Genomic DNA, 26,097 nt, shown 5'->3' with positions numbered 1-26,097 from the left:
ATGGTATTACTTGAAAATATGCTGAAAAGAACAATATTATCGTTTATCGCAATGACCTCTGGGACAATTTATCGTCCCACAAAATTTGTTACCGTGACTAGGTACACCTGAATTTCCCCACTTTGAGGCAATAAAGATGAAGATATTCTATTCTTCGTCAAAGATACGGAATATTTACAGCAACGGCTTGCCATAGACTTCCGTCCTCAGTTCTCCAGCCAGAGAGGGGTGTGGGGGGTACCGCCGCACTTTGGCTTCCCAGCTCTGGCACAGCGTCACCGGTGAAACAAGAAGACGCACTCTCGGGCCGAGCCCCGTCCGCACCCACAAAGGAGAGAAGATGTCCGAGCCCAACAAGTACCGAGAGTGGATCCTGGAAACTATCGACTCTCTCCGTTCGAGGAAAGCCCGTCCGGATCTGGAAAGGATTTGTCGAATGGTCCGGAGGCGACACGGGTCAGACCCAGACCGAACCAGGACGGAGCTGGAAAAACTCATCCAGGAGCAGACGGTGCTCAAAGTTAGCTACAAGGGATCGATATCGTACCGAAACGCGGCCAAGGTGCAGAGGAAAAGCAGAAAACGGAGCGAGTTCGGCGGCGGCGTGGATACACCGAGGGAGCGGACCAAACCCGATCATCCGAACAACAACAACAACAACAACGGCGACAGCGCGCACAGCTTCACCGACCCGGAGGAGGGCGAGACGGAGCCGGATCCCCGCGCCGAAACATCAGTCGGCAGTCGAAACAAAAAGCTCCAGCCTGCCTCCAGCCCGGGTAGCGGAAACGGGTGCCTCAGTTGTGGCGCAACAACGAGCTGCGCTGTCGGGAGCGGCTGTGAAGAGGAGAAAGCAAGTGCACCGAGAGACAAGGGATTAGGACAGCAGGGAGCGGGGGGCTGCCTGCCGCTCGGAGTCAGCCGCGGCGCGGGCACCGGAGACCGGAGTGAGGATGTTCCGTCCGGCGGAGGAACGAAGCCCGGTCTGTCTGGAGCTGACACCCGAAGCCAAACTTACTCCGGGAGCGACAGCCAAGCCCAGACACAGAGGCAGACCGAGTCTGGCCAGCCCAAACTTCGACTCGGAGGAGGAAGCACCAAAGCAGCGCACCGCCACGCCAACTCCGAGCTGCGCGAACTGGCAGCTCTGTCCGAGAAGCCTCTCCGAGCAGCAGGAGGTGGAGGAGGAGGAGGAGGAGGTGGCGGGGGCTCCGCCGCCGCGACCCGAGGCCACGTGAAGCCGCTGGGCTTGAAGGAGATCCTGGGCTACCTGAGCAGCCAGGAGCGGCTGTCGGAGGAGAAGCTGACCCGAGGCAAAGTCAAAGTGGTGATGGAGCGAGAGGTGGAGAGGGGCATGCTGCGCAGGACGCGCTGCGGGAACATCACTCTTCCTCTGCGGGGGATGGAGCCGGACGAGCCCGAGCCGAGTGATTCGTCCGCCGATAGACTTGCGAGAAGCGCACTGCAGGACAAGCGCGCAGCGAAGAAGGTGGGCAACTTATTATTTCTGACACGTCTGTCCCGTCTGTCGCCACGAAGCGAACTGAGTGGATCTGCCTCGATGGGCTTCGCTCATAAATTAATGATCGGTGTTTTTAAAACAGCACGCGTGGCACCGAGGCGCGCCGGGCTTATAGGTTGATAAATAATTACATTGCTGTTCAAATAAGCCTGTTTTTATTACATTGTTCTTCTCAGTCGGGATTATTTTTTTCGGTTCTCAGACTCGGTTCATTGTTACTTCGATGCGTCTTTTCTTCTCTCTCTCTCTCTCTCTCTCTCTCTCTCTCTCTCTCTCTCTCTCTCTCTCTCTCTCTCTCTTTTTATTTGCGCTGCATCTGGCGGATCATGTGCGTGTGTGTCGGCTTTCTGCACAAAAGGTGCGGGCTGCACGGCGCTGAAGTTGGCATCCGATTCAGTGCTCCACTAAAAGCCTATTCCGCTGCATTCAACAACTTGGAGCTAAAATACTTGGAATGTTTTCAGGCTCAGTATGTTTCCCTTAAAACGCGGTTTGTGAATCGCGTTTTAACTTGTGAAAATTAAACAAAAAAATGCGACGATAGGTGGATTCCTAGCGTAAGATATGGAGAGGAACATCTTAAAAACTTAACCTGTTAGATGTAGGTCAAACCTAGACAGGACTTTTCTACGGTAATATCAAATTATAGAAAACAACTTGGGGTACGTGAACCCTTTAACTATTTCAAATAGAAGTTGAAAATTACAAAAGGGTTTAAACTGCAACAAAAATGAGCTTTTTAGGGGATTGTTGGGCTTTGGACATTAGTGAATCCTTTTTTTGTTTTGTTTATTTGTTTCTTTTCAATTATTAAAAAAGTAAAAAAAAAAAAAAAAAAAGGACAAAAAGAACAAAAAAATGATGTGACTTTTTTAGGCAAGACAGACTAAAGTTGTGTTAAAAAAAAGAAGGCTGCATCTAATTTATCCAAATACACCGAAGGCAGATTATGCAAATGCTATTTGTTATTTGTGAATTAATCGTTTCTTTTTGCATCACTTAGTATTTTATTCATCTTTCAAAAGAGCACTGGCTGAACTTGGACAAATTTCCTGTATTAAAAGTAATAATAATAATAATATTAATATTAAAAAAAACTTATTAAAGTTGTAGACGGGTTTAGCCTGTCTATAAGAGGAGCAGTTTTTAAGATGTGCCTCGTGTAAATTGGTTCCAATCTAAACAAAAGCTTTCCAAATCACCTTTGACCTTTATGTATCATCCCCTGCATTTCTTGCTCATTGTTTAACAAGACGTTAAACAATGTGTTTTAGCCCCATGTAAGAAAGCCAGAAAAGCCTTGAAATGCAGATTTTTTCAGTTTAATTAAAGAGAGTGTTTACAACTTGGATTTAATTTGAACTAGCTCTATGTATCCCCACATTACAATACTACCACCACCATGCTTCATAATGGGAGCGCTGTGTTCACATTGTATTTCCTGAGGTCTGTCAGAACATGTTTTCCTCTCGGTGTTTCCTTTGTGTTATAGATTTTGAAATGAACAAAGTTTTAAATTGTGTCAAGCAGCTAAACAGCTTTAATTGTTGTTTGTTTTTTGTGTGTTTTTTTTTCTTCAGTTTTTGCATATGTTGAAAAAAAAGTTTTAAAATTTTATTCTGTTTTACATAATCTGTTTGTCTAGGTGTATAGATTTTAAGGTGAATCTATTGCAAAATGGTCTTAAACCCAGCAAAGTTTTAAAATAGCATTGTTTTTTCTTTTTTACATCACACAAATTGACTAAAGGTTTTCTAAACGATAAACCTGGAATAATAAGCATAATCTCAATCTTGACCGACGTCTAGTGGAGAAGAAAAAACAAAACACACGTTTTTGCTAACCCTCTGTCTTTTTCGTAAACAGCAAACTGTTTTTGGCAAGAAGCAGCAGGGTGCAAAGTACAGTCCAACTCAAGGTTGGCCATTTTAAATGATTTTGAATTCTCAGCTGGTAAAGGTAAATATAATTTTATTTATATATTTATACATCAGCAAGGCAATACAAAGTGCTTTACGGGAATTAAAAGGAAATAAAAACAAAATAACAAACCAAAGATAAGAGCAAAAGAAGAAAAATAATCTAATGTTGATCCAAAGTATGTAAGCTCGGCTAGAGCCCATCGCGGCAGCTCAGAGTCATGAAATGCAGCGGAATAGCCCTTTAGTGGAGCACCGAATCAGATGCTAGCTTCATTGTGCGGGCTGCACGCGCAGACGAGCGGGCGGCTCCCAGGACACCAGCGCGAGGAGCGCCGCCCGCCTCGCTGCGCGCTGACCGCCGTCCAGCGCTCTCAGGCCGCGTCCAGATGGTGTCCGGCACCCCGTCCTTCTGGTTTCCCTTTGTTGGAAGTTTGTGTGGAAAGGAGCGCGCCTCGCGTCCGGGCAAGGCCGCGCGGCAGGCGGCGACTGTGAAGAAAAAAAAAAAAAAAAAAAAAAAAACTTGAGCCGTGCCGCTGCCGCGCATTGAGCCCGGCGGAGGGACTCGGCATCGACTTTATTGGTGTTTTTTTTTTCCCTCCTCCCCTCGGTGCCTCATTAAAATCTTTCTACCGTCCCTCACAGCGCACTCTGCTCCCCGCTTCTTCTCTCTCCCCGTAGGCGAAAACTTGACTAGACTACTACAGTGGGCGGATCGTTATTTCTGATAGGCTATGTGTCTGTTTTATCTCTTTGAATTTGAAAAACAAAATAAGAGAGAGAGGACATGTTCACTTTGTCTCTACAGTCCCCACCTCCAGCCCGTCCGGAGAGCGAGCCCATGGAAACCGGCGAGGAGGAAGAGGAGGGCCAGGGAGAAGAGGAGGAAGAGAAAGACAATGATGATGATCCCAGGAGTTCTGATGAGGATGGAGGACTTTCCCCGGTAGCCATGACAACCGAAGCTGGACTTGCTGAGAAAAGCGGAGAAGATGCGGGCTTTCCGAGGGAGCTGAAGGAGGAGAGCCCTCAGCGGCAGAGGGAGGATGGAAAAGGTCCGTGTTCAGCTATCAGTTCGGGTTCCTTTTACATGATCAAATGTCTTAAACTTTGAAAAAAAGAGTATTCGTACTGGAAAATGTTCACATTTTGCCACAAACCTGTTGGGATTTCAGGTGATTGGCTAATAGAAATAGTGCATAACTGTGAAATAAGACCTCTGTCTTTATTCCTGACACTTTTCTATGAAGGACAAATTTAGCTAATAGTTGTCTGATTCACTGATTATCCCATCTGAGCTGGGAATGCATAACTTGGCTGCTTTTCTGATGAATTTTTATAAAATTGTTTCTCATTTTAATTAAACGTTGCAAATTATGCACTATGCTAAAATACATTGATATAGCTATGATGGGGCAAAAATGTGAAAAAGTCCAAAAGAAAACAAATACTTTCTTTAATGTTTAAATTTGTATCAAATTTCGTCTTTTTTTATTTGTTTTGAAGAGTGAGCAGAAGTGATACTTTAAATACACATTCTGTCTTCCTGTGTCGCCTTTCAGGGATGTGTGAGCTTGATTTTCCTCCAGAGTCCCGCTCTCCACCTGCCGACGGAGCCTCGTGGTCTGAGTGTAACGGTGCCTCCTCCGAGGAGGGAGCATTCTCCTCAGATCACCTCGTGAGTCCGTCCAGACAAACCAGTTCACCTCCATCGCTGGCGGATTTATTTTATGAAAATAAGGTGGCTTAGCTTCCGATTTCAATCAAACAAATGTCATGTAGTGTTCAGGTTGATGCTGTAAGTATCTGGCAGCGGATAGTTCTGGCGTGGTGGTCTCAAACCGCGTTCCTAGAGGGCCAGAGTCCTGCATCTTTCAGATGCGCCTCTCGTCCTGCACAGTTGAATGAAATGATGAATCGTTTTGCTAACAGGCCAAATATTTAATTTTCACAAGCCATAAATGAACTATTTATCCTGAGATGAAATTAAACGCAGCTTTACTCTTATTTACGAATCAGATGACCTCCAGCTGCAATGCATTTTAATTAGACGTTTCAGAATACCAGCGGCTGATTTCCATGGCGTGACTCACCTTTCAGAATTAGGAACAGATGGAAAACAACGTTTTGTTTCCATTTCACAGCAGCTAAGCTCTAAGTGTTGGTCTTTAACGTGAAATCTTAATAAAGCCAGTCGAAGTCTGTTAGTCAAAATGTGAAAAAGTGCAGTAGGTACGAATACTTTCGCACAGCACCGTATAGGTTCATACACACATCTCACAAGAAAGTGTTTTCCTCATTTTGTTTGTTTTAACACGCCAGAATAAAGTGATACTCTAGGTGTTGAGTTTCCCTATTTGAGGAGTCGAGGAAATTTTAGGTGATTTGGGAGAGTTCAGTCAGTTGGAACGAGGGTAAAATGATCTAATAGCTAACATGTCAATGAGTACGGTTGTATTTTCACCTCCTAGTAGAAGAGAGTTTCATATATTTTTTAAAGTAAACAGAAAGACCCAGTTGAACTCGGGCGCACTCCAGCGCTTGACTGAGGGGTGACTCATCAACCTTGGCAAACTGGGCTCCCCCCGTCCCCGCACTTCATGGCCAACGCATCATCATTCACACGCCCACAGCAGATGGTCTTAATGTGCCGCTGCAGTTGTATCATCATGCAGCCACCTCCTGTTGTCCTTTGTTTCAGAGGAAGGTTGTATCGCTCTGGATGCTCGCTTTTTCCTTGGATTCTGTTTGACTTGTTTTTCCTCCACACACAGGGCTACACACACCACGATGAAATAAACCTCACCACCTCGAGCTTTCGCAGTAAGCTTCCCCTCTCCGATATCTCACTACCTGAGTGTACCTGCGCATATTGGTGTGAATAACACTTGTCCCAAAATTTCCCCGGTAGACTTGGAGTATAAAACAGAGATCGGTGCTTCGTCCTGCATGCTCACTCCCACCGCCTCCCCGAGGGACTCCAGCCTCCCCGAGGAACGAGGCGCTAATGACAGCAGCCGAGGGTGAGTAAATAGCCGTTTGTAGATGAAAACGGTATCTTACGTCCACAGCCTTTGTCCTGCTGACCACACAGATTTTCTGTCGGATGTAGCAAAGTAACATTCCTCCTCCTGCATCAACAATCAAACATTTTGGGTCAAAACTTAATTTCATCCACGTGTAAAACGATTTTTTCTAGTTCTTGCTGAGACATTTATTTGTTAATCCTGGAAATGTTCTTCAGGTGATAGAAGGCCGACTTTGTAACTGTCTTTATGTGACTGAAGGTTCATGTCAGAGTCCATCACTGCACCCGGGTTTCAGGCCTGATCGCTGGTTTCTAGTTGTAATAAGACCCGTGCTGACTCTAGGTCCTTCCTCTTTGGGTCCAAAGATAATATCTTCAGTTTATTTTCTGTTTCTGATCAAGTTGTGGCACATCCACACGTTGATTTGTTCAGCACTCAAATGGGTTCATGGTTACCTGGTGACGTTGTAATGTAGAGCTCTGTGTGTCCTCTTTATGATTATGGTACCTTAATTTATGACATGTTGTAACCTGAGTAAGTGGGAGCATGTAGATATTAAATAAGAAGGGTCCCAGGATGGAACCCAAGGGCGGCCCCATATGTGACTTTTGTCCGTTCTGCTGAGAAGTTACCGACTGACACGAAAAAGTCCCTGTTTAGGTAAGATTTGATCCAGTCAAGTACCGGACCAGAAAGTCCAATCCAGCTCTGTCCGATTAGAATATCAGTGTTGAATGCTGCACCGAAGAACAGAACCAGCACTGTGGTTCTTTCACAGTATGTTTTTATGTAGATCGAACAGTTTGACAAGGGCCGTCTCCATATTGCACCCTTCTCCTGACTTATACCTTTGTACATTGAAATCATTTTAAAACCGTGGCTTTAGCTAAAATATTCAAACAAGCAAATATCAGAAAGTTTCTACTACGATGGCTGAACTTTATACTGTTTTCTATATTCACTGAAACTGATGGCCAACTGAAGGAAGACTGACTGCTGAAAATAAATATGAAGTTGATTCAACAAAGTGTTAGCTTAAAGGTGTGACCACTGGGTTATCTGACATTTTTCATACCCCACTCCCACCCAACATATTTAGTAGTTTTTCAACTGAATTGTGGACAGTATGTGCAACATTAGCCATGGAAATCTTCTTTTAATGTCGCTTTTAATCCCACTTTTAAAATCCCCTGTAGCTGGGCTTCATGATTTCTCTCTACCCAGTGGGTTTTATAAAAGTCCAACTTGATTTTTCTTTGTTTGTTTGTTTGTTTGTTTTTTACCCAAAGGCACATGAAGTTTGGCAGCACCAGAGTAAGCCCGGTGGACTGGACCGTGTCTGACGTGGTCAGTTATTTCACAGCCGTGGGTTTCCCCGAGCAGGCGGCGGCCTTCAGGACCCAGGTGAGGCTGTTTCTGCCAGTAGTGGGCGCCAGAGACTGCGTCTGTTGAATTGTTGCAGACTCCATAGACCTGCTACACTCTCTGCTGTGCTCTGTTCCACAGGAAATCGACGGGAAGTCTCTCCTCCTCATGCAACGCAACGACGTTTTGACCGGCCTGTCGATCAAACTCGGACCCGCCCTCAAGATCTACGAGCGTCACATCAAGGTTCTGCAGAAAACACACTTTGAGGACAATGACTGCTGCGATGACGCAAAAAATACACTCAGACTGTTATGTTAATATCTAAATATAGCTCAAGTAGTAAAGAAAGAAAAATGCATGTCTTTACATTAGGTAATATAAGCTTTGAGAAAAGCATCAATCAAACACGGCTCAGCTTTTGTTTAGTCTGTGTAGGAATTTCACAGGATTTTCTAGGAGGATTTTTCTACTGAATGAAGCACAAATGATGGCCAAAAACAAGGTAGAATATCAGAACATTTTCATATGAATAGATCAGACACAAAAAGGTATTTTATTTTATTTTCAAAAAATTTCAGCACTTTTTTTGTTTTAATTAATCTGTTTAAGATAGTTTGTGTTTTTGTGCACATCGCCTCAGAATCCATGTTACGTTTAAATTTTAGGTCTGTGGTAGGACAGCTTCATGCTTGTAAGTTTGATTCTTCTTCATATGGAAGAAGCGTAGTGGAAAAACAAAAATAGCAGCTCAGATAGAAGCAGATTTTTTTTACATACCCTGAAGCTGGACTGAAGCGTCACGGTTACATAATTTGTGTTTATGTCGACCCAGAGCTCATCAGCATAGCCAGCCGGTGTTTTCTCTCGGTTTTTTTTTAAAGGTTATTATTTGAGGGCTGATGTTTTTCATCTGCCGCCTAAAGCATCACATGAACAGCTGGAAACTAAAGGTCCATAAAGTGATCAGATAGAATTTGTTCTGGTCGATTGGGCCTTTTAGATTCTGACGTCAGGGAATCGTTTTTGCAAATATACTCTTTACTTTACATAACTTTGATTTATAATTCTAAATTAAGTTTCTGTCTGCAAAAAGGAGGAACAAAACTGCTTCAAACTGGTTGTTTTTCAATTTTTTATGTGTATGCTGTTGTGACAGCTCACTAAAAAAACCCACTAGACGTTTTAAAACTAAACACTAAAAAAAATACCAAAACCTGCAGTTCATTAAATGTAGGTCCAAAGCAGAACTGCAGGAACTAAAACTTGATATCCAAGTGTAAAAGTTTAATCCAAAACAGATTGAACTGATTTTTTTAAAGCAAATCATCAGAACTGAATGATTTCCATGAAGCAGTGCTGTCCACTTCCAGTCCTCAAATGTCAATGTTCTGCATGTTTTAAATGCTCACCTGGCTAAACATTTCATTTAAACAAATTAGTCTTTATTAAGCCTTTGCAGAACTGCTTACAGAGGTAATTAAGCCACATTTCCCCCAGGACTGGATTTGGACTTATCTAAGGGATCAAGAGGAATAACGCAAAGTCTCTGCAGCAGCAAACCAATAAATTTTCATGGACTGAGATAATATTTTCTGTTTGTCTAATATTTTGACTTTACATGCATGCGACACTCTTTATGTAGCGAAGAAAACCGCGATCCCGCTGTAGCTAACGAGCTGAAGTCTGCTCATGTTCGGCACAATTTTCATATGAATAGATCAGACATATGAATCTATTCATCGTCTTCGCCGGTTGGTTCTTGAAAGCGTCACAACGGAAGATTTTTGCATTTGTCTGGGTTACACGTCCAACCCACATTTATTTAGTTGTTTTTGTTTATTTTGGCTAAAAAAAAAAAAAAAAAAGCCAAATTACGTGACAGTATAAGTGTGAGATTCTTTTGGTCTAACTGGACTCTGATTGCTAGCATTTAAACATGGTGGACATTTATAAGTTAGCATACAGAAAACAGCGATCAATTTACATGTCAATTAAAGTAAGTCAAATAATGGGTGTGGTCCAGTGACGTGAGGTCTGGGTAGGCAGGTAAGGCAGAGCCTCACCTGTCATCATGGAAAAATAGTAATAAAATCATTTATATTGCTTTTTTCACCATGTGGTTTGTACTATGAAGTACCTATTTTTTACATAGCTTAACCAATTCTGATTATTTTTTCTTCAAAATCGCTGGATTTTCGCATTTTCCCATTCAAATGCTCAGAAGCGAAGCCGGTGAGGCAGCAGCGAGTTGAGCCTCACCTGGGATTGCGCAACCTCTCGCTAACTGCACTGGCTGACATTATATGACAGCATGTTCGTCCTGTCTGTACGCCGGCAATAAAATGGCTAAAAAACATTTAATATATGGACTGATTTTCCATAATTTAGCTCATGTATATAATGACAGTGTTTTTTTTTTGTCACCAATAACTGTGTGTGTATCGTGTTTTGTGTGCGGCGGAGCAATCAGAAACGACAGAGAACACACTCGAGGTGAGGCAGGCAGTTCTCTTGCTTTATAGCAGGGGGCGCTCATGATCTCAGATATTGTGACTCCACAACTGTAGAGTAAGATACATGGAGCTAGCCATTCAGTAAATAAGTAAAGTACAGCGTTATATTTGTTTTCTTCTCTCTTCCGACGTCAACATGAAAGACTACATTTCTACACTTAAACAGTTTTCTAAAGTGGATTTTCAATTGAAGCAGGAGATGATAACTAAAGGAAGACCAACACCGGAGCTGAAAGTTTTACTTAGAGACAGTTTGATGATTCTCAAACGGAGTAGAAAAGACATGGGGAGGATAGACTTGGCTTTGGATGAACGGATATTTTTGTGCAGAATTAGCGGTGCATGGATTTCATTGATAAGTAAAGGTAAGACAGCAATAAGATGTAAGATGTAAAATAAGATTTTTGTTTAGTTTTTTTAAATGAAATGTGCGTTTTGTGGGCTACAGTTTGTATGTCTAAATAATTCAGTAAAGCGGTAGCTTGGTAATCTACCACAGCAATTATTTATTAATAAAACATTAAGCCTAAAACGTACTACAACAACAAACTAAATGTTCTTTTCTGTGTGCAAAATTCTTGAATGTTTTTTTGGTGTTAAATCCTAAAACATGAAGTGGCATTGTTGTCAGTTGCTATGGCAACGAGTGCGTGTAGCATGGCGAATACCTCTTTCCCTTTGCTGTGGATCATAGCACGAAATTAATACCCACATTTCTAAGTTTCGCTGAGTTAACGCGGCTATGGATGACATGTAAAAGATTAGTCTTTTTGCCCCCCCAGCTTTGTATGCCTGGGCGAAATTTCCGTACGTCCAATAACATGCATAGTGTAGGCTATAAGTCATTAAGTCAGTGCCTCACCAGCAATGAACCTCATCGCACATCACTGGTGTGGTCTGACCTCATTTAAAATGTTTCTGGCCTTTGAAAAAGTAATGGAAAATGCACCAAAACCAGCAGAATACTGAACACATATTTGCATTGTAAAGTCCTCATTGAACAATAGAATATCAGCGAGGCAAACAAATATTAAAATGCGTTTTTACACTCCTGGTGGCATCATGGGAGCAGACCACCCATTTCCTCAGCACCCGTTCTAAGTTTTCTTGCTTTACTCGTTTTTTTTACACATCGGTTTGTTTTGTCAATAATTTCCCCTGAGACGTGTTCCTGTTTGTGCTTTTGCACTTTCTCTACCTCTTGCTTTATTCCTCAATGTTATTTCGTTGTCAAAATGTTTTCTGTCACTTCATTTTGATAAGAGGAACCCGTTTGGAGAGAACAGCCACGTTTCAGACTGTAGAAAATGGTTGATTTTCCTGTCATTTGTTTCTTGTTACAGAACAATTTTAGTAAATAAAAGCAAAAAAAATAAAAAATTTAAGCAAAACATATGCTGCTGTGTAGAAGTTGTGTGCCCAGTGCCTTGCAGATTTATTCACGCATCATTTTCACATTTTGTCACAGTACGACCGCAAACTTCGGTGCATGCTTCTGGAACTTTATGTGACTGAAAAGAACACAAAGGAGAGCAAATCTGTACTGGAAGAAATATCAGACGTGGTTTTCACTGTTAAAAATCTGATCAGTTTTCTCGGCATTTGTATACTATTTCACTCCCCCAATCTAAGTAAACCCATCAACTCCAACCAACCTCTCTGTCTCTGGATGCTGCACTCAGGTTGATGTGCAGGATTCATCCATTCTCTTACACTCTCATTCCCCTTGGGGTCGGGAGAAGCGCTGGTGAATATCTCCGGCGGTCAACGGGCGAGAGGTGAGCTGCACCCTGGACAGGTCGCCAGTCCGTTGCTGTGTTCTGTGATTTATTTTTATTTCTTTTGCTGTTGCCGTCAGTGAGCCTTTAGGCTGAATGTCAAACTTTTGGTCTCTTATCATAGCTTTCTTTGACTTTCTTTCAGCTATGGATTCTTTTTGCCACTCTTCTAAAGTCCATGTTTGTCAAGATCATGAAGAACAGCTGCAAATAGATTCTCCCACCTGCTTCTCTCATTCATACTATCCTCTTCTGAACTGTCAATGTAATTGGACGGCCATTTTTTAAATTTACATAAATACAATGGTTAACTCTGTCTGTTAGCTCGGTGGTATCAAAGGGCTGAATTACTGCTGCATAATATCCCAGCCCGATTTGTCGTTGCAACATGACAAAGCAATAGACTTTTCAATGAACACGGCCGGATTTAGAAGGATAAGAGATCCTGGGCTGCAGCCACTTTTAGAGCCCTAATCTCATGCAAATTGCGAAATATTATTGGGTAGGTTTACACATTTGCAGATACGACTTGATGGAGGGTTGGTTTAAAACGTGACCGATGGCTCCCCCCATTTGGTCCCCAAAAAGATAATCGTTTTCAAACATTTGAGTGTAGATAAATGAATAAAAGTCAAATAGTATTTCAATAGAATATACATGAGCCCATGATTTTCATATTAGCAGAGACTTTTTTTTTTTTTGCATCCCCGCATCCCTCCCCCCACCCTGGGCTACTGCCCCTAAGCCCCTTTCCAAACTCTGACCCAGGCGATGAATACCCAACACAAGCACTCAGTGCGTCAGGAAGGGAGCCGGTGACGGTTCAGAGCAGCTGGGACACAACAGCAGCTCGCATTTCAACAAAAAATAACAAATAAATTAAAAAAAAAAAAAGACGTGGCTGATCCGGGAGATGACGCAAAACACAGCTCCTATTTTGAGGAGAAAAGGAAATCTCTATGCAGAATTTATTTGGACACATGAATATTCAGCAGCTGCTGGGAGCAGCTGAGCTCTCGGTTTTACATTTTTGCAGGCGAGGAGCGAGGGGTAGGAGGAAACCTCACACTGTCTGCGCACCGTGTGCTTTGGGACGCTCTCCAAGGTAAAGAGCCTGGGATCCCTGCGTGTGTGTGGGCGCTCATGTTGGGGTTATAACAGGAGAAGCAGACGGACGTGTTTATGTCACCCAGGCAGAGCGAGGCTCCTGCAAACATGAAGACTGAAGACAAGTGAGGAAAAAGGAAAAAATAAAACAAAAGGCTGGGAGTCTCAGCTGGGAACTTTTTGGCCTCTGAAGAACAAAAGCAGCTCACCAAAGACTAAAAAGATCAGACAGAAAGCTCGAGGCTTTGAAACATAAGGGACCGACTGTGTTGAATATTCTGCAGCGTAAAATTGAGCTTATCTGAATCTTCAAGACGAAGGAGAGGAGACATGCCAGGCCCGGGAGGAGCAGAGTGAGTAAACAGCTGCATTATTTTAAACATATAGAAATAAAACAAACAAAAAAAATCAGATTAAAGGACTTAGCCATTTATAAAAGAGATCAAATGTTCCAAAATAAGATCAAAACCTTTGATGAATTTAGATATTTTTAGGTCTATCAAAGTGAAAAACAAAAGTTGCTTTGCGGAGAGCCAGAGAGTTTCTAAATACGGCTCAGAGTCACATGAAGAAATTAGATCTTTGAGTGTGGAGCATGTGGGGCTGCATGTGAACGTGTCAATGTGTCTCCTGTCTGGAAGGCCGAAGGGAGAGGATTTCTCCACCGCCATCCTGAAGGAGAAACACAGACCGAACAGGCTGATTGTGGACGAAGCGCTCAACGAGGACAGCAGCATTGTCAGCCTGTCGCAGGTGAGTTTCTGCGTGAATCCAGACAGCAGATTCACGAAAGTATTGTTTTTGCTCTCAGAACTGTGCGTCTCCACGCTAGAATAAGACGGAGGAGCTGCAGCTCTTCCGCGGGGACACCGTGGTGCTGAGAGGACGGAAGCGACGGCAAACCGTGTGCATCGTCCTGACGGATGACACCTGCGGGCCCGAGAAGATTCGGATGAACAGGGTGACGCGCAACAACCTGCGAGTTCGCCTCGGTGATGTCATCAGGTATAGATCTGTGTGGAGGGCACACACACACACACGCACACACACACACACTTTGAATTTGACCTTTTTACCAACAAGATTTTCCATTTTATAGGAAACTTTAAATTAAACAAACTCTCATTCTCTCAATTTGTGAGCCAGTCTAGCTCAGTATTTTTATTACGACATTCCTCAATGATGCCTGGGAAGATGGGCAAAAAAATAAAATAAAACTTTAAAAAATGGGTATGCGATGGATAGGGGCGCTATGCTAGACGGGCGCCAAAACAGTGGCGTACAAATTAAATCCTATCGCATTTGTTGATATTTTTGGTTTTGAAAAAATATCCCTGACTTGCAAAGAGAGTTTAGGGAGAGGGGGGAGTGAATTGGTTTATTATTTGGCTAACATGCCATCGCATGACATGGCTTCTGATTTAATGATTGGTTGATTCTGATTGGTTGATCAGTCCCTCACGACAACTCCTCCTCATTTCATCAGGAGTGAATAACTACTAGTTGAAATAATACATTTGAGTCTTGCTTTAATTTATTAGTAGCCCTCTTTAATTGAAATGTTAATTGTTTTTGATGGGTTTTTAAAATAGAATCTGTGAAAGACTGCATAGAAATTGCTGTGCAATTAATATATATATTCCTCAAACCGTTTTTTAATTATTATTATTATTATTGTTGTTATTTTAGATTATTACGCAGGTGAGAACAAAGTAATCAAATTGGTGTTTTTGGAGACCGTCTCTGTTGTCCTTTCTCGCAACAATTCATTTATGGAAATTAATATACAGTGGATTCCAGGTATCATGAATGTCAGGGGCCACAATTATCAGCATATGGATGAAATCCACTAAACCTTGAGAAACCCTCTAATAATATCTAAAACGATCTAATTTAATAGCACAAATACCAAATTCATCTGCAATAAGACGAAAAGGGGAAACCGTCTTGCTACTACCACAGAAGCTAACGCCACCGCCTGGATGAACAGTTCAGCGTCAGAGTAATAGCATGTGAAATAGCATTGCTTCTAAGTATTTCAGCTTCCCAAGCCACTTTTTTTTGGGGGGGGGAGATATTTTATATATGCTCTACAAAAAACAAATCAGCAAATATGTAAATTTTCTGTGAATGATTTGGAATTACAGACGAGTGAATTTGTTGATCCCAAATGGAAATTTCCAGGAGTCCGCTGTGGCTTAACATCATGACAGATGTAGATAGATGAAATAGGTTGCCATACGTGACAAAAGTTCATGTTTCTGACATGCCAGTATCCACGCCTGCCCTGACATCAAGTATGGGAAAAAGATCCACCTCCTCCCCATTGACGACACCATCGAGGGCCTGACGGGGAACCTCTTTGACGTTTTCCTCAAGCCATACTTTCTGGAGGCGTACCGGCCGGTGCACAAAGGTACGAAGACAGGATTGTACCAAAACAAAAATCTGGCTCCTTGAGTCACAGAAACTTCATCTTCTGAGTGTTTCTGACAGCACTGTGCTGTCTTCAGGCGACATCTTCTTGGTGCGGGGAAGCATGAGAGCTGTAGAGTTCAAGGTGGTGGAGACGGACCCGAGCCCTCACTGCATCGTCGCCCCAGACACCGTCATCTACTGCGAAGGAGAGCCGATAAAAAGAGAGGTCTGTATGAAGGCGTTGCATTCAGGGGGCATGTGATGGGGGTGACAGGAAAGGAAAACGTTCTACCTCTAGTCAGGAGGCAGAACATGTTTTCTTTGAGTTGCTGTGGAGAAAATGTAGGAACCCTCCAGAAGTGGATGTGAGTTAAACAAACACCTGAAACCAGTCGTTTTTTTTCTATTTACATACAGTCCCTTTACTCTGACACCTGCAAATAAAGTCCAGGGCAGCCAGTACTTTCAATGAGAGCAAAACTGAACTTTCTGACCTGCAAAATGCTGTACTCCTTTATGACATAAATTCCTAATAAAATACTAATTTTATTAGGAATTTTATGCATGTGGCGTGACAAAAATCTGGGAAAAAGAACCAGTTGTTTCCAAGCATTGTGTGTAATATTTAAATATTTATAAACTGGTTTTAAGTCCTGCACCTTAAATCCTTGGATCTGAGCTGTTCAACAGCGCAGCCTAAACGGAAAGGTTCCTCCCCTGAAACAATGTCAAAGCCTGTTATGTTTTAAGAAAACGTCTCCGCCCGGTCGTCGGAGCGTCCTGGGTTTCCCTGCTTTCTGTGGCAGGATGAAGAGGAGAATCTGAACGATGTCGGGTATGACGATATCGGAGGCTGTCGGAAACAACTGGCTCAGATCAAAGAGATGGTGGAGCTTCCTCTCCGGCACCCCGGGCTCTTCAAGGCGATCGGAGTTAAGGTGTGGCGCTCTCAAACTTGTCATTCCGATCCAAGCATAAAGCCGCTGTCTTCACATCCTGTCGGTCACTTCTACTGCTTGTTGTCTGTCGTCTCTCTCAGCCCCCCAGAGGTATCCTGCTTTATGGCCCAGCAGGTACAGGGAAGACCCTTGTGGCCCGAGCGGTCGCCAATGAAACCGGCGCCTTCTTCTTTCTGATCAACGGTGAGTCGTTTTCCGTCGTTTAATTGTATTACACTGCAAAGGGCTGGAAAAACGTCGCCTTACAAGTAGAGCGGTGAGACAATATGGACTTAAAGTTTTATCAAGAAAATTTGTGATGGTATTGTAACAACAATAAAAATGACAATGTGAACTATTTATTACTTTTTCTTTAGATAACTGTTGGTGTGTCTGCATAACATAGCAACCATAACTCCACAACCGCAAATACTGCTCTGGAAAAACGTACCTATTGGTGCTATGCTTCACTATGACAACACCAGTCACATAAAGAAATTTATTGATACTTTCATTGAACAAAATGGAAAAGAAATAGTAACAATTGCAATCCCAACAATACGGACAGTTTAGAGGGTTTTAAAGACTATTAATTGGAGTTTATCATAACAACAATAAATTCAAATTGTTATCATGACAGGAAATTTATCACAATAAGTGATAAACGATACGATAAATGCCCATCCATACTAACAAGTTTTTTCTATTTTTTCTTTCTCACTTACCTGCTTGCTTCCTGCTTATTCTATCACAAGGTCCTGAGATCATGAGTAAGTTGGCAGGGGAATCTGAAAGCAACCTAAGAAAGGCGTTTGAGGAGGCAGAGAGCAACGCTCCGGCCATCATCTTCATCGATGAGCTGGACGCCATCGCTCCCAAGAGAGAGAAGGTGAGCACGTCCAGGTATTCCATCAGAAACCGACACGTCTTTGCCGTCCTCTGGCATGTGTTGTGTGACGGTGCGTACGCAGACTCACGGCGAGGTGGAGAGGCGCATCGTGTCGCAGCTGCTGACCCTGATGGACGGGCTGAAGCAAAGGGCTCACGTGGTCGTGATGGCGGCGACGAACCGGCCGAACAGCATCGACTCCGCTCTGAGGCGCTTCGGTCAGGACGGAGACGCACACACACACGACACACGTGTCGCAGAAACACACACTGATGCATTCAGATGCATTCACGGAAACCCCGATGCTCTCCAGGCAGGTTTGATCGAGAGATCGACATCGGGATCCCAGATTCTACCGGCAGGCTGGAGATCCTGCAGATCCACACCAAGAATATGAAGCTGGAGGATGATGTTGACCTGGAAAAGGTGAGCTGCTACTGCAAAAAATAAAAATAAATAAATAAATAAAATAAAAATCACAATAATTTCAGTAAAAATCTAACATTTCATGCTAAAATCAGGAGTGCGTTAGCTAATAAGTTACAGAGTCTTGGTTTTTAAACCATTTTGTCGCATCACAACTAAAAACGTCAGTCACAAAACAGAACATAATTGAGTAGTGGAATAAAATGATTCTTGATTAAAAGTAAAAAACTGAAAATGTTTTTAGAATTTCCATTGTGTTTTTATATGCAAGCAGCATTGACTCCTTCAGGCAGATTTTATAAGCATGTTGTAACAACACGTGTTTATACCTCAGTTTATTCCACAATTTTATCCTCAAATAAAATAAAATAAGCTCCTTCCCAGCAAATAGCAGTGAGACTACATGCAAATGAGGCATTACTTAATAATCTCGAGACCTAAAATTTTAAAATTCATTTTTAAATGTTACTCTTGCAAGTTCAAAAAGCAGCTAACGGGATGATAATGACAAAGGCAGTCGGAAAAACTCCGCACTTAAAAGTCAGTGAAACTTGCTGAGATGTTTATAGATGTGAATAAGAAACAGTCCTGCTCTCTCCACATCGGTTGTTAGCTGGTAGATCCTTCTGCCGTCACTCTGACTTTCTACGTGTCCTAATTTGATGTCAGATCGCCATGGAAACACACGGACACGTGGGCGCCGACCTCGCCGCCCTGTGCTCTGAAGCTGCTCTGCAAGCGATCCGCAAGAAGATGACGCTCATCGACCTGGAGGACGAAACTATCGACGCTGACCTGCTCAACTCTCTGGCCGTCACCATGGACGACTTCCAGGTTGATATGCGACACGTAATCAGGCTGTGTGTTAACATGCGAAGCTTACTTCGTGGCTTTCTTGCTACCCGTGAGATAAGAATTATTTTTTTCTTTTAAAATTTCCTCAAAACTGCAGTGTGTAACATATAAAATGTTTGTTTTTTACATATTTGTTAAAACTGTCACTATGTCATGACAGCATAATGTGAGAGAGATAATCTATGAGCTTCTCTGTCTTACCAGTGCTAACTACAGAAACACACCGCTCAGTCAAAAACAACCAATCAGAGGCAGGAGGTGAGTCTTAGCGCTGTCAATCACCCTCACGTATGAGATGCTCACACCCTCACCAATGCTCTCTGGTACCCTGAAGCACAACCTGCCGGTAGCATGGCCGATTACGAACAGTAAATTTTTTCTCGGTCGTTAGCTCATTGAGCAGCGTGTACAGGAGCAGGATTGGCAGCGCCAAGACCCTCCACTAGGCACTGACTGGTTGGAGGAGCTCAATCTTTTCACAGATTATCTGTCTCATATCATGCAGTCAGGGCATAGAGACAGTTTAAATAAATATGTAAGAAGCATATTTATATTTTTTATAAGAATTGCATACTGTAGCCCTCCTGAGAGTTTTTTTTTGAGTTAAGATGCCATTTTAAGATATTTTTTTTAGCTTATAAATAGCTTAATTTTTTAATTAAGCTATTTTTAAGCTTAAAACATTAAGCTTAATTTCTTTAAGCTTTCATATGTAGGTATTTTCTTATGTAGGCATTTTCATATGCCTACATATGAAAATGTAGGCATTTTCATACAATTGCCTACATGTTCAGCAACTCAAATGACCAATGAAAAAATGTAAATTTTGGATGTTTAGACATTTGTAATAATTTCTCTAAGTGAATCAATGAAAAATTCTAAGTTGTACTCAGTTCTGTGGTCAGGTATAAAATCTGGTAAAAATGGGGGAAAAGCTTTGATAGACCTTAGTTAAAATATGAAATAATAATATGGACTAATTTAGAATATCACAGGAAAGTGTGACTCCTTGTAATCACAATATGAAGACATGTAAAGACAATGCTGTGTATAAGAATACTTCTGAACTGAATTGTTTTTAGTGGGCCCTGAGTCAAAGCAACCCATCAGCTCTGAGGGAGACCGTAGCAGAGGTCCCTCAGGTCAACTGGGAGGACATCGGTGGTCTGGACGAGGTCAAACGAGAACTCCAAGAGCTCGTTCAGGTGGAGGAAACGCTCACAGCACACTCTGCACTGCAGTCACAGTCCAAGCTCCCTTAGACGACCCACACATGTTCTTACTGATTCCTCCAGTATCCAGTGGAGTATCCTGACAAGTTCCTGAAGTTTGGGATGACGCCGTCCCGTGGGGTGCTGTTCTACGGCCCACCGGGCTGCGGAAAAACGCTCCTGGCGAAGGCCATCGCCAACGAGTGCCAGGCGAACTTTGTGTCCATCAAAGGGCCTGAGATGCTCACCATGTGGTTCGGAGAGTCGGAGGCCAATGTCAGAGATGTGTTTGACAAGGTGGGGAGGTCTCTGACGGTGAACATCGACTCTTGGAGCTTCTGTCGTCTGACCTTTTTGGTAATTTTTCCTCCGCGCCTCAGGCCAGGCAGGCGGCCCCCTGCATCTTGTTTTTTGACGAGTTGGACTCCATTGCCAAGTCGCGGGGAGGCGGGGCGGGGGACGCCGGCGGAGCCGCGGACAGAGTCATCAACCAGATCCTCACCGAGATGGACGGCATGTCGGACAAGAAGAACGTCTTCATCATCGGCGCCACAAACAGGTGCCGCCTCTCTGCATGTCTGCTGTGAATAATGGGTGAACAGACGTGAAGTCCGTGCTGAGCTCCTTTCCTCCCATCAAACCAGACCTGACATCATAGACCCGGCCATCCTGCGGCCGGGCCGTTTGGACCAGCTCATCTACATCCCACTTCCAGACAAACCGTCTCGCACAGCCATTCTGAAAGCCAACCTGCGCAAATCACCGGTTGCACGGGTAAGACCTGCAGAGACACAGTTCTCATTTGATCCGTCTGGCATGTAGCTGTACGTAACGAACCAAGAGAGGTAAATTATGAATTAAAATGTTAAATGATTTCTGTTGATGGACGCAACAAGGCCTGGTTTAACTCCCTCCTTTATCAGATTAAATCTTAAATTAGACCTCCGCCATAGGAAAAATCTGTTCGTCCAGCGTATTTTAGGGACTTTTATTTGCAAAACCAACAGAAAATAATACATAATTGGACAGTGTTCTTACAAATTATCTACAAATAATGATTTGAAATGTGTAAAAGGCAGTTGTGAGACATTTGCAGAAAGACACAGAAAGGCAAACATGTGGGGGAGGGTAATCTGATCAGATTAGAACAAAATGTAATCTTTTGTTTTACGGGCTAAACACTGTGTTGGGTTGAAGACCAACATTGCAAAACATAAATAATAAATACATGAAAATAATGGCTGGAGCGCCAGAAGACCACAGTTTCCATGCATGAAGGATACTGATCAATGTTCCTGTTATGATTAATCAAAGGCAACTCTAAACAGGTGGGGTTTTTAGCCCCGATTTAAAGGAACTCAGTTTTTGGCTGTTTGCTCCAGATTAGTGGTGTAAAGAAACCAGAATGGGTCAAACGTGAAAAAGTTCAAGGGGTGTGGCTGTAATGTCCTGACCTTTAATGTCATGATGAAAAACATTAACATTTACCTGCTGATTGCTGCAGAGTAGAAACCCAGAGAAAAGTAGCATTTTGATGACTGTTTTTCTTCTCTGCTGCCTCGTTTTGTGTGGGATTCTGTACCTGCAGGATGTGGATCTGGAGTTCCTCTCTGGGATCACTGAGGGTTTCTCCGGAGCCGACTTGACGGAGATCTGCCAGCGCGCCTGTAAGCTGGCCATCCGGGAGGCCATCGAAGCCGAGATCAAGGCTGAGCGTCAGAGGCAGAGCAGACCAGGAATCCCCATGGTCAGTCGTCGCTGCTGCTCTTCCATTTGGCCTCTGCGTTCCACTGAATTATACTCACATCTATACTCACATCTCAAACCAGTTTTGGGCTTTGTGTTCGGTGCTGTGCGTCCCGGGACCTTCAGGGTTTCTGATCTAGCCTCTTTGTAGCTAATCCCGTGTTCATCTTTTCACAGGACGAGGACTTCGACCCGGTCCCAGAGATCAGAAAGGACCACTTTGAAGAGGCCATGCGCTTCGCTCGTCGCTCCGTCAGCGACAACGACATCCGCAAATACGAGATGTTTGCTCAGACTCTGCAGCAGAGCCGAGGCTTCGGGAACTTCAGGTCCGCCACACGGGTTGCAGAAGAGCAGCCACAGGTCACCTGACTCTGTTTTCATTTTCGTCCAGAGTTCTTACATTAGATGTTTCCTCCAGGTTTCCGTCTGCTACGGGAACCCGGTCCGGAGGTCAGGGGTCTGGGCCAGGTTCTGGATCGGAGAGGCCGAGTCTGTACAGAGAGGAAGGGGATGACGACCTCTACCAGTGATGATGATGATGATGATGATGATGATGATGATGATGATGATGATGATGATGATGATGATGATGATGATGATGATGATGATGATGATGATGATGATGGTTCGATACAAGAAGAGAAGCAAGAGGTCAAATGAAAAGTGTTTGTCTAAATCTCTCTTACATTGATAGAAGCTATAACATTTTTACAATAAAATGTAAAAGTATAAGGATACAGTGACTGTTTAGAGTAATGGTAGTAAATAAATATTGATTTGTTTTATTTGCATTACATTACTTATTAACTGTTCAGGAAGTTATGAAGAGAACATAAACTGGCCTCTTGTTCAGTCATCTAGTCTTTTGCATTAATATTCATTTTTCATGTCATACCGGATGTCGAGACGTTTTGAAAAAATAATACTATGTATGTATGAAAATACTTTGTGCTGAAATAATAAAGATGCATATGATGGCCTACCTCCAAACAGATGGTAATTTCTCTGCTTTAATACATTAGTGATACTTGGTCATATATCTAGACATATTCATTATCCTTTAAAATATGTTTGAGTGATCTTAAAAATTTAAAACCAAAGATTTGATTTTATGGGTCCAGATATTACTATTAAAATATTTTAAGTAAGTGAAACAGAAAACGAGTCACAAATAGACCCATCACACCTCCTAAAACACTCTGAACAACCTCTTTACCTTGTTTTATGCCACTTTTTGTTTTAAATGCTGCCGTTTTTGAATTGGTTGATATTTCTTCTAATCATTTCTTAAAAACAAAAGACTTTCTTTCACTGCTGCCTCAAATAAAAACTCAAAAGCATGAGTGTCACACATTTGTGTGTGTGACAGTCTTCTCATTGACATTTTCAAGCCAAAGAGAATGAAAGATAAGCATAAAACATAAATAAATCAAATGAAGCTCTTTCTTTTGGTTTTCAGAGCAGACTGGTCATTTTAAAAACCGCTTTTCCGACAAAACGAGCCTTTTGGAGCCATGTGTCTCCGAAGCAGAAAGGTGCTGTCATCTGTTGTGTATCAGTCATGTCGTATTGCCTGAAATCCCACTGGAAACGGATTGAACTTTACTGACTTTCAGCTGCTTCCACTCACTACTTCTGTTTTTCTGCTCGGCTAATATGACATTCAGAACACCTGTTTACTGACTGCAGGTTAGAGCTGGGGCAGAATTTACAACATCCCTCTGAATGCCAGATTAATGTAGCTTTTTAAAATTAACTATTTTCTTACAAATGGTCGTTTGCCACCGTAGTGAAATACATGCAGACCTGCACTTCACTTATTTCTGTATGGGTGGTATACCTACATCAGCCTATTGTTTGAGTTGTCATCTCCCCAGCAATTGTTTTATTTTTGTTTTTTATGGATTCATGAACTTTGCCAATGTTGAGAAATGCAACAGTTTTAAGAAACAAGCAACGGCAAAGCTTGTCCAAGTACAGAACTGGTGAACCTCCTTGTCATTAAAAAGGAGCATAGATGATGGTCTAGAAATATGACTACTGTGAAGGTCAAAAAACGAATATTAGGTTATTAGTATTATTAAACGGCATGTATAATTTTGCACAACTTATCCAATAGTGTGTGAATGTGTTTTAATTTGTTTCGGGGTTTTTTATTAAAAAAATATATTTTTTTTTTATAAACATAAAGATAGAACAAGGAATATAACACAGGATCTGTAACAAAATATGCCAGTGGGATAGGCTATATAATAAATATATTTAGTATATTTTTTAATACAAAATTTTATTTTGTATTGGAATCACGAACGAAGCTGCCCTGTTCTGTAACAGTTTAAAGAAAATATCTCCCATTTTATTATTTAACATGCTTCTGATGAAATGTCCATACCTGTATTCACGGTGAATTATAAAGTTTTTCCAATAGAAAACAGTCGAATGTGCATAAATAATATCTTGTTCGTGTCTAACAGTGTTCTGTTGTTTCACCTTCCCTCCTGTAGGTGGCGGTAAAAAAAATGTTTTTGTGACGTTAAGTTCTGAAGCAAAGCGGAAGTGGATGCAGGGGGCTTGTGGAGGTGACCGAATGGCAGATTGCAGACTATTTCTGTAAACATTTCATTTTTTATGAGTAACAGCAGTGTGTGATATATTAATTTTAGCTTCCAGTGTGCCTGAATCACCGTTGCCATGGGCTCTCACCTGGCCAAGCGGTATATCACCGAAAGGGACACCGAACCGGACCCTACCACGAAGTTCGAGTTTGACCCGAAGATCGGCTTCGAAGAGAGGAAGGAGAGAGGTCGGTGTGCAGCGACTGGACCGGGTTTTATCTGAGCTGCAGCTATTAAGCAGGTGTTTTCAGGCTAAAAGGGATTTCACGTCAGTTAGCTTGGGGTTTAGCTCTTGCTAATGTAGCCTTGGAGTCACGAACGAAGCTGCCCTGTTGACTAGCTAATGTTAGCATGTTGAATGCCAGAAAACGGTTTACCTTCTGCTGGGAAAGATTTACAGCATATTGTAATGAACCAGAATGCATCTGGTTGGGAATCTAGGGTACAAAGCATGGAGATAATGTTTTAGTGAATATCTATAACAGTGAGGGTAAAATTCAAACCTAGAAAGTGCGAATTGATCATAAACAATTACGAAATGATTCCTCTTAAATTACAGTTACATCTTATGCTCAGGTAAAGACTAAGCAATCAATTAGCTATTAATTAAAATGCAAATCTGATCAATGAAAACATCAGCATGAATCCAGGTTTTACCATTGGGTTGATTGATCAATACACCCCTAAATAAAAACGTGTTATGTTGTTTACCTTTTTCCTGTGTATCAAAACTACGTGAAAACACTTAGAACAAAAACATTTTTTGTTCCTTTGCAAACATGCATATAGGTGTAAAATTAAATGTGCCCTGATAAATAACTACAGGCTACCGACAAAATTATTTAATAAATCCTGGGATGTATTTATTGTAGTTTAACTTCAATTTCAGGTTCTTTATGTCGTTCTGTGTTCCCGCTGTGTCAGCATAAAATAATTGGTCGGTGCACAGTAAATCTTTAGCAGGTTGTAAAACTATTTAATTCAAACTGAACGTGAACAAAGACAGTGTTGCAGAAACCTTGAAATGCAGACCAGTTTTTCATAATACTACAGATTCTTGTTTTTGTTTTAAAAAATATACTAAAACAACCTGCTGCGGCTGAATCTCAACTAAAAACGAGTTGCTCTTTCTCAGAGATGATCGCAACCCAGGAACAGATGAACCTGGCGCAGCTGCCTTTGGGGCAGAGAGATTACTGTGCCCACCATCTGATAAAGCTCATGAAGTGCAAGAGGGACAACTGGCCCAACTTCCTGGCTTGCAAGCACGAGAGGCACGACTGGGACTACTGCGAACACCAGGAGTAAGTGTCCGCTGGTCACATTTTCCAAGTTGCTTAAGGGAAAGCTGCGATGCTGCTGGTTCACACACTTCACATGCTGGAGTTTTACATTTTAAAAGATCTACCGCTTCAATATGGTGTAGAGTAAATATATGTGCTTCCTGCCTGCAGTTACGTTATGCGTATGAAGGAGTACGAGAGGGAGAGGAGGCTCCAGCTGAGGAGGAAGAGGACTGAGGCCAAGGCAGAGGCCGAAGCTGCATGATGAGAAAATCCTGACTCTGCTTCCTTGTATATACACCTGCTGTTGTTCACATTAAACAATATTGATCAAGCTCTATATAAACCAAAAACTTTTTTTTTACTGTGTGAATATCCAAAAAGTAAAAAGAACTTGAATCCGGCATCACTTTCTACAAGGACAATTGCCACCGCCTGCCATTTTTACAGCATTATTCAAAGATATTGACCCAAAAA

At 42.4% G+C, this 26,097-nt stretch overlaps 3 protein-coding genes across 7 annotated transcripts; all 3 read left to right on the top strand.

Annotated features, from left to right (window-relative positions):
• Positions 1-192: 192 nt before the first annotated feature.
• samd1b (sterile alpha motif domain containing 1b) lies at positions 193-13,270 on the top strand. Of its 4 annotated transcripts, XM_081605554.1 has the most exons (9): positions 193-1,489; positions 4,250-4,496; positions 5,004-5,119; positions 6,216-6,264; positions 6,353-6,464; positions 7,760-7,874; positions 7,977-8,081; positions 12,034-12,129; positions 12,275-12,831. In XM_081605554.1, exons 1-8 carry the CDS (start codon positions 341-343, stop codon positions 12,100-12,102), a joined length of 1,962 nt encoding a protein of 653 aa, XP_081461680.1. In that variant the 5' UTR covers positions 193-340; the 3' UTR covers positions 12,103-12,129; positions 12,275-12,831. The 4 variants fall into 4 exon arrangements, with proteins under 4 accessions (XP_081461680.1, XP_081461676.1, XP_017162144.1 ...); XM_081605550.1 differs by having other exon boundaries at positions 194-1,489; positions 12,034-12,831; XM_017306655.2 differs by lacking the exons at positions 12,034-12,129; positions 12,275-12,831 and adding an exon at positions 13,166-13,270 and having other exon boundaries at positions 196-1,489.
• On the top strand, positions 13,218-22,712 carry LOC103482061 (transitional endoplasmic reticulum ATPase). Of its 2 annotated transcripts, XM_081605538.1 has the most exons (19): positions 13,224-13,589; positions 13,878-13,989; positions 14,069-14,241; positions 15,510-15,652; positions 15,750-15,880; positions 16,461-16,592; positions 16,694-16,796; positions 17,348-17,481; positions 17,564-17,699; positions 17,795-17,907; positions 18,577-18,741; positions 19,845-19,967; positions 20,058-20,270; positions 20,354-20,532; positions 20,618-20,747; positions 21,562-21,720; positions 21,897-22,048; positions 22,141-22,272; positions 22,348-22,712. In XM_081605538.1, the coding sequence occupies exons 1-18, from the start codon at positions 13,567-13,569 to the stop codon at positions 22,250-22,252; spliced, it is 2,433 nt and encodes an 810-aa protein (XP_081461664.1). In that variant the 5' UTR covers positions 13,224-13,566; the 3' UTR covers positions 22,253-22,272; positions 22,348-22,712. The 2 variants fall into 2 exon arrangements, with proteins under 2 accessions (XP_081461658.1, XP_081461664.1); XM_081605532.1 differs by having other exon boundaries at positions 13,218-13,589; positions 17,348-17,699; positions 17,799-17,907.
• A 1,483-nt stretch (positions 22,713-24,195) lies between these two features.
• On the top strand, positions 24,196-25,955 carry ndufb7 (NADH:ubiquinone oxidoreductase subunit B7). Its single transcript, XM_008402775.3, has 4 exons — positions 24,196-24,301; positions 24,386-24,525; positions 25,473-25,641; positions 25,792-25,955. Exons 2-4 carry the CDS (start codon positions 24,414-24,416, stop codon positions 25,883-25,885), a joined length of 375 nt encoding a protein of 124 aa, XP_008400997.1. The 5' UTR covers positions 24,196-24,301; positions 24,386-24,413; the 3' UTR covers positions 25,886-25,955.
• Positions 25,956-26,097: the final 142 nt, after the last annotated feature.

Source organism: Poecilia reticulata, chromosome 1 (assembly GCF_904066995.2).
Source record: "Poecilia reticulata chromosome 1, P_reticulata-male-v2, whole genome shotgun sequence".
Lineage (NCBI taxonomy): Eukaryota > Metazoa > Chordata > Actinopteri > Cyprinodontiformes > Poeciliidae > Poecilia > Poecilia reticulata.
This window is presented reverse-complemented; position numbering and strand designations above follow the sequence as displayed.

What these genes read in the sequence shown, in the direction of transcription:
- LOC103482061 (XM_081605532.1), top strand. Translation starts at nt 13,567, where the DNA reads ATGCCAGGCCCGGGAGGAGCAGA. An exon ending in GCATTGTCAGCCTGTCGCAG is followed by an intron (nt 13,990 to 14,068) that starts GTGAGTTTCTGC and finishes TCTCCACGCTAG; the next exon opens with AATAAGACGGAGGAGCTGCA. An exon ending in GCAGACCAGGAATCCCCATG is followed by an intron (nt 21,721 to 21,896) that starts GTCAGTCGTCGC and finishes ATCTTTTCACAG; the next exon opens with GACGAGGACTTCGACCCGGT.
- samd1b (XM_008399229.3), top strand. Translation starts at nt 341, where the DNA reads ATGTCCGAGCCCAACAAGTACCGAGAGTGGATCCTGGAAACTATCGAC. An exon ending in ACAAGCGCGCAGCGAAGAAG is followed by an intron (nt 1,490 to 4,249) that starts GTGGGCAACTTA and finishes TTGTCTCTACAG; the next exon opens with TCCCCACCTCCAGCCCGTCC. An exon ending in CGGCGGCCTTCAGGACCCAG is followed by an intron (nt 7,875 to 7,976) that starts GTGAGGCTGTTT and finishes TCTGTTCCACAG; the next exon opens with GAAATCGACGGGAAGTCTCT.
- ndufb7 (XM_008402775.3), top strand. Translation starts at nt 24,414, where the DNA reads ATGGGCTCTCACCTGGCCAAGCGGTATATCACCGAAAGGGACACCGAA. An exon ending in CGAAGAGAGGAAGGAGAGAG is followed by an intron (nt 24,526 to 25,472) that starts GTCGGTGTGCAG and finishes GCTCTTTCTCAG; the next exon opens with AGATGATCGCAACCCAGGAA. An exon ending in GACTACTGCGAACACCAGGA is followed by an intron (nt 25,642 to 25,791) that starts GTAAGTGTCCGC and finishes TCCTGCCTGCAG; the next exon opens with TTACGTTATGCGTATGAAGG.